The following is a 13,803-nucleotide window of genomic DNA, read 5'->3' as shown; positions in this document are numbered from 1 at the left end:
AGGCACACACACACACACACACATACACACAAAAGAGCTTACAACATCTACTGAAATGAATGGGACTTGATGAAAGGGAGTCTAACAAGAATTTGTGGAAATTTTGACAATAGAACATGACAGCCCCCACCCCCCCATACCACATATCCACATGTCTTCAAGGCCTTCAACAAGGGCCTACATTGTTTTTTTTAAGGCTTTTGGGATTGCATTTGTGATTTCTTTAATGGCATACCCTGCTGAGGAGAGCCTTCAGGCAAGAGCAAACAGCCTAGACAGACAGGATGATATATGCTGAGAGACTTCATAGCAGAAGAAAAAAATGAATAAGGTACAAACACAAACCATTTCTAAGCCTGTTTTTGGGCAGGTATGCTTAATATCAGTGATGTACTATGCTTTAGAATTCCAAGTTAAATTAAGACACTAAATGCATGACTACAACATCAAACAGTCCTGTAATTTCTCCAGAAACATACAATGTTCCTTAAGAATGAAAATGACTTAGGGACATTGGGACTGCAGGGAAAGGTAATTTTTGCCTTTGTATATAAACTTAATTAAGAATGAGGCTACTGTTGGGGTCTTGGCACTAAAGTAATTTCATCCAAAGGAAACAATAACTATAGAAACCAATAAATAAGCATTGTTAGGGCTCACCGCCATGACATGTGACGAACCATGTTTAGGTAAAAAACGCTGATGTGAAGAATGAGGTCAGTGAGATGTTCACATATCCCTGATTGTACTAAGTATGAGACAATGGCCCTATAAACTGCAAGAAGCTTCTGGCAGTCTCATTATCAAGCTCAAGCACTTTTCAGGAACAGGCAGATGGTTGTGTTGTTGTTTCTTTACTCTGCCTTCTTCTCTCTTTGCTTTTTTTCCCTTTGGACATTCCTCTCAAATCTCTACTGCCATTTCCCACTTAACAACAGCTCCATTCATATGCCTGGATGTTTGTAACCTTGGCCTCTTTCCTGAGCTCCTAGACCCAGATTTCCTACTAGCATGCTGGTTCCAGCCAGATGGAAACCCACTGACACCTCCCAATCAGAAGGACCCCAAATGAATCCTTTTGGCAGAGTCTGCATCACTGCCCCACTCTCTTATGAATAAGGAAATAGAAGCCCATGGGTTAATCCTCTAGTTCAAGGTCACTGTGTAATCAGTAATAAACAGTCAGAATTTGAGCCCTGAGCTCTTACTTTCAAATCTTTTCCCTGTCTCCCTTCCAGCTTACTCACTGTCCCTGGTGCCATATTCCCATACCTCTTAAGTAGATGGGGAAAGTGATCCAATGGTCTATCATCCCTCAGACACTCATCTCTTCTTCCTAATGTTGCTAATATTGTTCACGGCCCCCAAGCTCACTCAGAATGAAAGTACCTCTGCACTACCAATAAATAACAAGCAGAACCATAAGCTCCAAACCCAGACTTCATTCATCCAAAGCTCCCCTCTACATCCTATTTGCTGTGCATTCTGAGAAAGTATGTGTTGGTTTTCCAGTATAAAATATATGCAAATAGTTATAATACATAGCTTCACTATAAGGAAACGAATTACTGTTATATATATATATATATATATATATATATATATATATATATATATATATATATATTACATATATATATTCATGTTATATGAAAACCAGCTTGCTCCCTCTTGGTTCTGTGGCTCTCCACAAACTGATCCTTACCTTATTATTAACCATAATTCTTCACATACAGATCACCCCTACCAGACTGACTTGGCACTGCTCTACAAGAAGTTTCTTTCTCTTCTTCTGCCTCAAAAATTTTCCCAAACATTCCTTCAGTTTGGTAGAGCTTCGCCAGTCTCTACTTGTGGTGTATAACAGAGTAAGTTGCCATCCAAGACCAGGTCCCATTAAACAAAACCCTCATCTCTTAGGCTGGCTCATATATATATATATATATTGGCCCTAAATGTCAGCTTTCCTGTCTCCACCATTTTAGTGCAGGATTATGGATATATAACATTGTGCTGAATTTTTGTGGAGCTGGGTTCCAAACCCCAGAGCTTCATGCATGCTGGGCAAGCATTCTATCAGTTGAGACACATTCCCAGAATTTTCATTTCCTATTTTCATAAGGCATCATAGCCAGATTCAATTAGCATCCATTGATGACCTCATGAAGGACACTGCTAGAGGTTATGATGCCTAACCTTGAATTTTCTACTCTTTCTTGTAAAGTTGTGAGCCATTTCACCTGCATATACTGAAAATCCTGGTGCACATATGAACTCATAGAGATTGTGGCAGTGTGTACAAGACATGCATGGGTCTGCACCAGGTGGGGTTATGGAGCTGAAAGAAGTGGACACATATCCCCATCCATAATTCAGAAGCTATCACCAATTCATAGTTACTTGCAAATGAAAAGAGAGTTTCACTGGGGGAACAGCCCACTTTTAAGAATAGGCTACATGCCTAGAAGTAGGTGTCCAACAGAAAATGAACTCAACCACATTGTCAGGGTTTCTTTGTCTCATAATGTTAAGTCAGGATACCTTTTTGTTAACCTTACAGGTTCTTTGTATACTTATGATGGCTTCCAGTTTTATGTTTTTATGGGATTCCTCTGTATATATGTATTTCTCTGTATGTATACATGTTTGCTGTTCTTTTTTCTTTGGCACATTTTCTTCTTTGCTTGTTTTGCCCTATTCCAATTTGTTTGTTTTACCTTTTTATTTTATTATTGTTCCTTATATTCCTGTTTGTTTTATAAGGAGAGACAGAAAGGGTATGGGTCCACATGGGAGGGAGAGTGGGAGAGTGGGAAGAACAGGGATGGTTAAAGTGAGGGAAAACTATAATCAGAATATATTGCATGGACAATATTTTCAATACAATAAATATGATAAGAGAGAGAGAGACAGACAGACAGAGAGAGAGAGAGAGAGAGAGAGAGAGAGAGAGAGAGAGAGAGAAAGGTGTAATGTACCTAAGCTTATGTAGATACTGTTAAAAAGTAAATGGCCTGGAGCATAGCTCATGAATGTTTGCTTTAGTTTGACAAACTTCAAGCTTTATTATACTAAAAGTCAATTCTAAAAGATAGAGATTTGCTAAAATCCAGAGGCAGCATCACCTCTTTAATAATTAATTGCTTTCTTTCTCTTTATTTAGTCATTTTTCTCTTTATATGATAAGGATAGAAAGCAATTCTGTGTGGCCTTCCAGTCTTAATTCTGTGATATTCTTATTTTAAATTTCAAAACCAATCAAAATATCAGAAAGGGGACATTATTTAAAAGCTCCTTGAATCAAGGCCTGCTCACTCCATTGTTGGGACACATGAAAGGACACAAGATGTTGTGTAGAAGAATCATAAAAGCCAACCAGAGAAATCAAATGGAATAAAGAATTAACAGCTTAAGAGTTAAGAGTCAGAGAGAGTTCAAATCTTAGAGCTGTCACTTACCAGCTGTGTGACCTCATGCCACTGAACTGCTCTGTGTCTCAGTTTCCTGAACTGTAAGTAGGGACACTAATGCCTGTCTCATAAAACAGCAGAGTGCCTGAAAAATAACAAATACTCAGTAAATGGTGTATGTTCATGACAATAACAGCAACAGTAATAATAGCTTGGGAAAACAAATTTGACCTTTTCGTCAACATTATTCATCAAATTATAGTAGACTTGGATTTGAATAGAATAGGACCATCTTTCTTCATGCTTCCCTCCCCTGCATCTTTTCCCTCTGATCAATGTCTTGGTTCATTTCCTAAAATGATGCATTTCTAAGTATTATTTCATGCTTTGACAATAGAGCAAGATGCTTGGGAGGGCCAGCCTTTATGAACAATAGACCTGGCCTCAGAACAGAAGGCTGATGAAACTTGAAATATCACAGTCTCAAATCTAGTTGTTTCAGACATAAAAACAAAAATTAACTTGAAAACAAAGGCTCGTATTATTCATATAAGCTGAGAGAGAGAGCCCTGAAGCTCCCCAATAAGAACTTGAGCTCAACTCCCAGAACCTGCTTAAAGCTGGACAGGGTAGCATACATCTGTAATCTCAGAGCACCTATGGGGAACTGACAGCAGAGACAAAAGAATTGCTGGAACCCACATTAGGCACTGGGCAGGAGCTGTGCTGCACAGTGCACATTGGGCAATGTGGAACGACTGGACTCTGTATGGGAAGAGAATCAAACCTAGTCCTCTGGTGTGGCAGTCAAGAATTGCACCACTGACCCACCCATGTTGTGGCCACAACTGTCACATGATGGTTCCACAGCCTGTGTGTCCTGACAGTCCCAGGACCAGCTAGCTATTCTTTCACTGACAGTTCCTGGGCCCTAAATGGATAGAGCTGGGATAAGAAGTTTGTAAACCCAGTTTGGCTAACATACACAGTGGGAAAACACAAGAGGCCCACTTTGAAATGAGGTAGAAAGTGAAGACTAATAAAGTAAACTTATCTGATCATTAGCGTGTACACATATGTTGTCGTATGCTAGTGCCTACAGTCATACAAATGAATGAGTGTTACACACATTCACACATGCACATACACACACACACACAGAGAGAGAGAGAGAGAGAGAGAGAGAGAGAGAGAGAGAGAGAGAGAGAGAGAGAGAGAGAGAGAGAGAGAGACAGAGAGAGAGAGAGAGAGAGAGATTTAAAATATGTAATAATGTTCCAAAAGTTTATGATTCTGTGTTGGGCTGCATTCGTAGCTACACTGATGTCCATGTAGCCTGTAGGCTATGGCTTGACTGTACCTGAACATGAGCTCCAGTGCTCTAGGCCAGCAGCTTGACAATAGAAATCGCTGCTCAACTTGAGGATGATGGCAATGTCACATGACTTGAAAGGCAAAGAAACACACACTGGACAGGAAGGTTTAGAGACCATTAAATTTCAATGTGAGTGTGAGCAGAAGAACCCTTAAATGTATAACAGAATATCAAGCTAAAAATTATTAGCAAAAAAGTGTTTTTTAAAACTTTTTTATTAATTTATTCTTGTTACATCTCAATGGTTATCCCATCCCTTGTATCCTCCCATTCTTCCCTCCCTCCTCTTTTCCCCTTACTCTCCTCCCCTATGACTGTTCCTGAGGGGGATTTCCTCCCCCTGTATATGCTCATAGGGTATCAAGTCTCTTCTTGGTAACCTGCTGTCCTTCCTCTGAGTGCCACCAGGTCTAAAACTATAAAATGCAAGCAATTCAGAGGAGGGAAATTGTGTAGACCTTGTCACACCAAGGTATAAGGTGGCTAGGAATGTAGTTCAGTGATAGAGCACTTGCCTAGTATGTGTGAGACCATAACTACTTCAATTTCCAGTGCTTGAGGGAGGAAGATTTTATAAAAGTAGGAGACACTGGACAGTGGTCAACTTACAGATCCAGTCTGTCACATATTCATCTCAGACAAAGCCTGAAGGGTTTCTAGAGACCCTTCAGAATAGAAATGTTTCATAGCCCCAGTTGGTATACTATGGCCGAAATATTCACTTTGTCCTTTTTGCCAAACAATTTCCTCCTCAAATGGAAACTAGAATTTGCTTCTCCCAAGTAGTTTCCTCTCTAACAGAAGTCCAGTTTCTATCTTTATTGTTTGCCAATGTTTGCCATTTATTGTAAGAAAATATGCATACAGATAACATAGCATGCCTAAACCTGTTGAGTATTGCAAATGTTATATTCCTTTCTTTCCCCTGGAGAAATATGAACACTATGAGATGGCTAATAACTTTCACAGCACACTCAAGAATGTGTAATCAATCAGCCTGTGCCATAAATTCACTGTGACATAATTGGCCATCTAGGAACTGAGGCCTTACGTGCTACAAGTGGAAAGCTTTACTGGAGAAGCACATGAAGTACCATAAAATTTCAGTTGGTCAAGAAGAGTAATACCAAGGCAAGTTGGAATAAACTTTTGGAATGGAGGGAGGGAATCAGAGACAAGAGGATACAGAGATGAGATCTTCCAGCCCAGGGTAAGAAACTGTCTCGAATGAAGTGAACGCTATTCCTGAGGACAATATTCAACATTGTTCTCTGGTCTTCAAATTCATGTGTACTTATGTACTCATATACACGAATACTCAGAATACACACACACACACACACACACGTATTGGAAAACTTCATTGTGAAGGTTGAACCTGACCTCCAGGACATAATATCAGAAAAGCAATACAACCACAAAGAACTACTTTAACCAGCTATCTTGATCAACTTTCATTATTCATGCCCACAGATTTACTGTTGACCTAATCTAAGTCGAGGTTATAAGTGACTGTCACAAACCACATGCACAGTCATTAAACTCAAAGGTGGATTGAGTCATGGTAGTTTCTTTACCTTATCTGATCTATATAGTCTAAAAGTCTATTTTATTACCTTTGACCCATATCCTAAACAAATTTTCACAAAATAGACACTTAAAATATAACATAATCCTTAAATATATGCATTCCTCTTAGACCTTATATTTTTTTCTAAAAGATACACATGCTCTCTCTCTGAGTCCTTGATTGACAACTCCATATTGCCCAATATTTCTGGATAATGACAGTCACAATAATTTTAATATTTTTGTGCTTTTTGCAGTTGGAAAGATATTTAGCTAATAGATAAAAATTAACAGAAAATATCTTTAATAAGTACTTGCCTACAAAAAGACCATCTTTAATTTTAGAATTCATCATTAGGCAAGAAATACATATTGCATAGATTTAATGATAATCCTCACTTATTTACATTTTAATTGCTCTAATTGCTTCCTTCTTGGTCAAAGTGTCAGCAGATTTTCAGTGCTTCAGTGTATTCTGCATTTGCTGACCTTCTACAACCCTGTCCTCTTTCTTTTACCCACTTGTCCTCCACTGTGTGATGGTAAATATTAGTGAGATCTACAATCGCCTATGAGATAAACCTCTGGATATGTCTGTGAGGGATGTTGTACTTTAGGGTGATTGAGATGGGAAGATCTGTTGTAAACCTGAGTCACACCATTCCATGGGCTTGGGAACCAGACTGTGTCAAAAGGAAATGAGAAACCAGCATTCAATTCTCTATGATTCCTGACTGTGACCAGTTACCTTGTGTCCCCATAGCTAGGTCTTCCCCCACTGTCATAGATTGTATCCGCTAAAACTGAAAGCCAAAGTAAACCTTTCATTCTTTAAGTTGCTTCCTTCTTGTAAGGGTCACAACAATGAGTTAAGTAATAACACACACACACACACACATACACACACACACACACACACACACACACACCATCTTCTAGCATTCAGTCCCATGCAAACCTGTTACCATGCTTCCCATTACTTCAGAGTGCAAGCCTGCTTTCCTGCCACGTTCTTCATCTTCTTGATTCAATCCAATGCTATACTCAACTAAAACCTCAGAATAGTCACAGCTCCAGTGTTCACCCTTTTGAATCCCCCTTTCTGTCCATGAAGCCAAAAAGGAAAAAAAAAAAGACTTGGCTTTGAAGTTGAACATTTTTTCTCTACCAGCTGTGTGACCTTTCGGGCTCAGCATGGGATTAGTTTGTTCATCTAAATCCAAAATGTTGTTAGTTCTCAAATGTCCATCAGAGTTGGGATAGGAAAGAGCCTTTGGCCTTTCTTCAGCTAGTGCAAAATATTACAGTTCCCTGCACAATGTCTGTATGCTGACTGACGGGGCTTCATTTAAGTATCATCCATGTGCCAGGCACCTCTTTGGGCACGAAGTTCATCAAAGATGTATTCTCTTAGCCCTAGCTGGCAAATACATCCTCTTCCTAGAAGCAGGGACAGACAAGACAGAATTCAGCTCCTTTAGTCCCAGTCCTCATTATTTCTTGAGGAGGACCCCAAAAGACATACTTTTTCAAGCACAGGGCTTCCAGATCACTGCTGTTGCTGATATCCGAGCATCACCTAGTAGAGATGGCAACTGCTAGATATGAAGAATTTCTAGGACTAGAAGAAACCTCCACTGACATTTGGACTCTAAAATGACTTATCAACACCACTGGCCAGTACAGATGGAGATGAAACAAGATCCACCATGTTATTACAGTCTTTGAATTTGAAGATATCCTTGACTCTGACTGAAATTAAGATGGACCATGATCTTGGTCTCTGACATATTTTTTCATTTTATGCTGAAAAGAAATGTCAAGACAATGAACAATGTTTCTGCAAATGAGCTTAGGGGAGAATAAAGCTTTTTCATTTGTAACCCCAACCAACCAAAGACAAGTGTGTCAAGATGCTCATTTAAGCAAGTATATTTGAATAGGTGTAGCCAATGATCTTGTGCCAATTAGATTTACAAGTGTGGCTGGTGACAAAGGCAAGAAAATCATGATGTTAAAATTAACTGTTAAACACTTGAACTAGCACAACACAACAGATAAAATGAGAAGAAGATGGAGTAAATGCACTAAGCGCTAACACATGAGCACCCTCCTGGTAGAATGCTGCCTAAAGCATCTTGGTGGAGGAAAAAGATGGACTTATAATCTGTTACCACACATCCCTGAGAGTACCTCAATTACTAGGTTGACATGAGATAGCTCATAAGTTAAACCATTTTAATGCAGACTTATTCTCTCCCTGAAATAAAAAACACAGGATCCAAAATGAGGATATGGTTTAGTGTCAAAAGTGTTTTGTACTGAAAGACGGTATTGATACCACAGTAATACTATATGATTTAAAGGTTTTAAGAGGACATAGTACTTTCCACAACATTCCCTAAGAGTACATGATAGTATTATATACTCTATTATATGTTTACACACACAAGGGCTCTTTTCATGGGAACAGATAACACAAAGCCACAGATGGTGGTTGTATATTATACATCAGGAAAGTCTCTCCATTATCTAATGACCCAAGAAACCATATCTACCAACTCTATATTCTTAAAGATGTATTTATTCTTATTTTATGTGTAGGTCAGTGTTTGCTTGTAAGTATGTCTACCATGTGTGTAGCTGGTATACACAGAAGACAGAAAAGAGTGTCAGAACCCCTGGAGTTAAGGATGGTTGTGAGATACCACATGGGTGCTATGAATGGACCAGAGTTCTCTGCAAGAACAGTAAGTGTTGTTAACCATGACGCCATCTCTCCAGCTTGTGTACTCATGTCCTTGAAAGTGGGTATCTATGGTTTCCTGCCAAAAAAATTTTTACAATTGTAGATAACCACCATACCCAAAATTTACAGACCTAAATCTGTTTACTCTAGCCAGGTACACATGTCAGAAAGATTTGTCCATTGTATTTAAATTTCACCCCAAATGATTTTTGTCTGATTAGTTTCTTAAATTATACAAAGAAGGATAATGATTCTCATCCTTCTTCTTGGAAGTTAGGTTGACAAATTTACTCTACCCAAATACAACAGAGTAAACTTGTTTTTCACAGACAGAATAGTTCACCAAGATCAAGTTATAATCCTGGACTTTATTCTTAAAAATAGTTATATTTTATTCTGGAAGAATTTTTTCTGATCACTTAGACAGATGAAAATTCATTTTGTTAGCACAGTTATGTATAAAATGCTCTTTTCTCATTTGACATAGTGGCATGTGCCTTTAATCCCAGTCCTCAGGAGGCAGACGCAAGTGAATCTCTGGGAGTTCTCAGTGAGCTTGGTCTACATAGTAAGTTCAAGTTCAGCTTGAACTACATAGTAAGAGCCTGTGTTTAAGAAAGAAAAAGAAAGGTTATAGAACTTGAGAGATGGTTCAATAATTAAGAGCAAGTAGCCACATTCCCAGAAGAATTTGGTTCAGGCCTTAGTACCCACATCCCAACTCACAACCACTTGGACCTCCAGTGCCAGGGGATTTGATGCCCTTTTCTGGCTTTCCATGCACTAGGCACAGACACCATACATAGGAATACATGCTGGCAAAACACCCATACATATTTTTAAAAGCCCACTATCTTTTCTCACAATAAAAACTGCTGCTTTTCATACTTAGGTTGAATTCTGTTATGTTTCATCTTGACCGCACTTCTGGAACTAAGAGCCCCAAACAGAAACATATGCTAGTAGCTGCCTCCTTATAAAACATTTGAAATGTGGAATTTTCAATGGACCTCAGGTAATGAATCATATATGCTTGCAAAAAATTTCTAGTACATAATTGCCTGTCCACAATAATTGTTGAAAATTAGCCCATTTCTGGGGTTTGTGCATATCGCTCATAAAATAATGTCACCTTTTTTTTCCTTTGATTCATAGGCTTTATTTCAATGTTAAAATAAACAGATGTTTATCTTTAAATGAAGTAGAAAATATAATGCTCTTAAAACTTTTGGCACATTAATTCTGGTTAAAAATGGCACACATCTGTGGTTAGGAAAAATATACTATAGTTCCTTAGTCCTATGAGAAACCACAAATTAGGGGTTGACAAGTTGCAGGTACTTAAAATGTCTGGCAATATTGCTACTCCATATAAAATGGGAACTTAATCAGGATTGTATTTACTCTGTCCATATGCTGCTCTCAGGCTGCAAGGGCACCTTGCTTTGTAAGGCAGTGTTTTAAGAGTAAGTCTTCAAGAAAAACTAAACAAAATGAGGTCCAATTAATGGCTTTTATTTTTATCTGTAAATGGCAAATTATGTTGCTAAGCAATTTTAAAAAATTCTATTTTTAGAACATACCAGAGGTGGGAAATTGCTTTCCCATTCTCAATTAATATGAGCCCAAGATTTTAGAATTTAACATTAATTCCAATTTAAGTTTGGGTGAAAATAAAGAAGCTACAATCTAACTGTTTCCTAAAAGGTATTAATTTGGATAGAAACATGAAAGTTACTTAGCCATGTCTTTAATAAGTGTTCACATTTCATCTAACTACTGTAGACCCAGTGAGCAGACTTGAAGAATACACATTTCCTTAGATTTATTGAGCTATAGATTCTACCGCCTGGCTATTTGAAATCTAGGAATACTAAGCTGTAGATTCAAACATGAAACTCTCTCCCCAGTAAAAATGTTCTTTTAGTTACCAAATTTTTAATTCTTATAGGTCTTTTTATATCTTTCTTTAATATTTTTAAATTTTATTTTATATGTACAGGTATCTTACTTCCATGTATGTATGTGCCCATGTGCCTGTCTCATGCTCAGGGGAGACTCAGAAGAATCCTTTGGGACTGGAGTTATGGGTGGTTGTGAACCTCTGTGTGTGTGTGCTGGGAACTCAACCTGGGTCCTCCACAAGAGCAAGCAGCACTCTTAACCACTGACCTGTCTCTCCAGGCCTTTTTATTTTTAATATATACGTGTTACATTTCTTACATTGTATTCAGTTGATAAGACAGACATTACTATGTAGCTAGGATGGACTTGAAATCACAATCCTCAGCTACCTGAAGGCTAAGTGTACAGGTTTGTGACAGCATGCCTGGCAAATCACTAGAGAGATTAAAAACATATCAATGCTTCTTGAAAAGAACAAGTAAATCAAACGGATGTCATTATTGCTTTGAACTAAAGTAACCTCTTGTATTCATACTTTTTTTTAATCATTGTAACCAAATAAATACCTGACTAGATGCAACTTGAGGTAGGCTCACATTTGAGAGGATACAGGCTATTGTGGCAGAACAAAGTGCAGGATGCCAGAAACAGGAGTATGGGACTGTTTGTATCTGAGATACACAGGAAACAAAGGCAGAACTTGGGCCAGAAATAAAATCTTCATTAAGAGCTCTAGTGGCTCCTTTCCTCCACCCAGTTCTCAGCTAAAGGCTGAAAGTTGAATTCAGTAGAGCTCCACCAGATGAGGATTCTATGTTGAAACATATGATGACATGAGAGATAGTTCATATTCCAGCCATCATACCTTGTATGTGAAGGTAACTGAGATAGAAATGGATTCCTATTTTGATAGCCTTGCTAGATTTCCACAATGATACCCTCTTTAGTTCCCAGACAAGCTGTTAATTAGACTACAGTTATTATGATCTTTTTGTTTGATTGGGTTTTGTTTTGTTTTTGGTTGGTTGGTTGGTTGGCTAGTTTTTTGAGACGGGGTTCTCTGTGTAGCCTTGGCTGTCCCGGACTCATGCTGTAGACCAGGATAGCCTTGAACTCACAGCAATTCACTTGCCTCTGCCTCCCCAGTTGCTGGGATTACAGGCATGTGTCACCACACTGGAGGTTAATATGTTCTTAAATGTGTCTCTGATAGTATTCCATTGAGGTTAATTTAATAACTTACCATGTTTTCTCATCTCAAGGACAAAGAGAACAAAACTATCTTGTGTTTGTTTTGGAAATTCCTGATCCAGAAATGGGGCCATATGCCTGTAGGAATTACAGTCCACCCTGTGCTGTGGAATTATACCCGGTATCAATAGCAAAACAATAATAGCAAAAGAAATAAAAGAATCAATATGATAGGCAGATTTGGGCCCAGGGGTCCAGCTCAAACTAAGGCACCAGCCAAGGACAATACAGGAGGTAAACTTTAAACCCCTTCCCAGATCTAGCCAATGGTCAGAATATTCTCCACAGTTGAGTGGAGAGTGGGATATGACTTTCTCACGTATTCTGGTGCCTCACATTTGACCATGTCCCCTGGAGGGGGAGACCTGGTGGCACTCAGAGGAAGGACAGCAGGTTACCGAGAAGAGACTTGATACCCTATGAGCATATACAGGGGGAGGTAATCCCCCTCAGGAACAGTCATTGGGGAAGGGAATAATGGGAAAATGGGGGGGGGAGGGAGAAATGGGAAGATACAAGGGATGGGATAAACATTGAGATATAACAAGAATAAATTAATAAAATATTTCCTTTTAAATCCCAGCACTCAGGAGGCAGAGGCAGGCGGATCATTGTGAGTTCAAGCCCTACATGGTCTACAAAGTGAGTCCAGGACGGCCAAGGCTACACAGAGAAACCCTATCTCGAAAAAGACAAAACAAAACAAAAGAAAAATAACAAACAGAAGTTACATTCTCCACAGTTGAGTGGAGAGTGGGGAGTGACTTTCACATGAACTCTGGTGCCCCATATTTGACCAAGGCCCCTGGAAGGGGACACCTGGTAGCACTCAGAGGAAAGATAGCAGGCTACCAAGAAGAGACTTGATACCCTATGAGCAGATACAGGGGGAGGAGGTCCCCCTCAGTCACTGTATAGGGAAGAGGAATAGGGGGAAAGCGAGAGGGAGGGAGGAATGGGAGGATACAAGGGATGGGATAACAATTGAGATGTCATATGAATAAATTAATAAAAAATCCTTTTATCCTTTATGAACACATGAATGTAATTTCCATCAACTCCAGGATCAATAAACTAAAGCTTGAGGCCACAGCCCATTGTCCTATCTTACCAATAAAGTCTTATTGGACTAAATATATGCTCATTGATATAAATATTTCTATGGTCATCTATGGCTGCATTGGTACCAAAACAAATAACAGGCTAAAGTAGTTGTAATACATATTGTAAAGTTCTGGAAGTCATAAGTAATTACTTGCTGTCTGTCCATTTACAAAAAAGAAGTGGCAATCCTTACTTTGAATCACACTTCTTATTTTATTCATTGGGTTATTCCACAGAATGTATGCATACTTTTACTTAGGACCCAACACATCTCTGAAAGAAGTGAAAACACCAGTAGTGGGAGCCTACACCTCCTGCAGAAGGATGGGGATTAAGGCACTATGGCAATGTGAGTGGCACCAACATTGTTTCTGATGTAAAAGGTTTTTATCTTCTCCTTTCTCAATGGTAGCTTTTGTCCACCCATTAATTTACTGAAC

The 13,803-nt window shown here is 38.8% G+C and overlaps 1 protein-coding gene across 8 annotated transcripts in view; it reads right to left on the bottom strand.

Annotated features, from left to right (window-relative positions):
* Positions 1-13,803, bottom strand: part of Frmpd4 (FERM and PDZ domain containing 4) — a 922,813-nt gene that overhangs the window by 406,109 nt on the left and 502,901 nt on the right. For 3 of the 8 annotated variants that reach the window (XM_051141496.1, XM_051141497.1, XM_051141495.1), the window contains exon 2: positions 3,459-3,555. The exons of the other annotated variants lie outside the window; for them this stretch is intronic. In XM_051141496.1, coding sequence (XP_050997453.1) covers positions 3,459-3,475 — 17 coding nt within the window. In that variant the 5' untranslated portion in view covers positions 3,476-3,555. The remainder of the gene's footprint in view (positions 1-3,458; positions 3,556-13,803) is intronic. 8 annotated transcript variants of the gene reach the window in all.

The sequence above is a fragment of the Acomys russatus genome, chromosome X (assembly GCF_903995435.1).
Source record: "Acomys russatus chromosome X, mAcoRus1.1, whole genome shotgun sequence".
Taxonomy (NCBI): Eukaryota; Metazoa; Chordata; class Mammalia; order Rodentia; family Muridae; genus Acomys; species Acomys russatus.
Note: the sequence above shows the minus strand (reverse complement) of the source record. Positions and strands in the feature narration are given on the sequence as shown.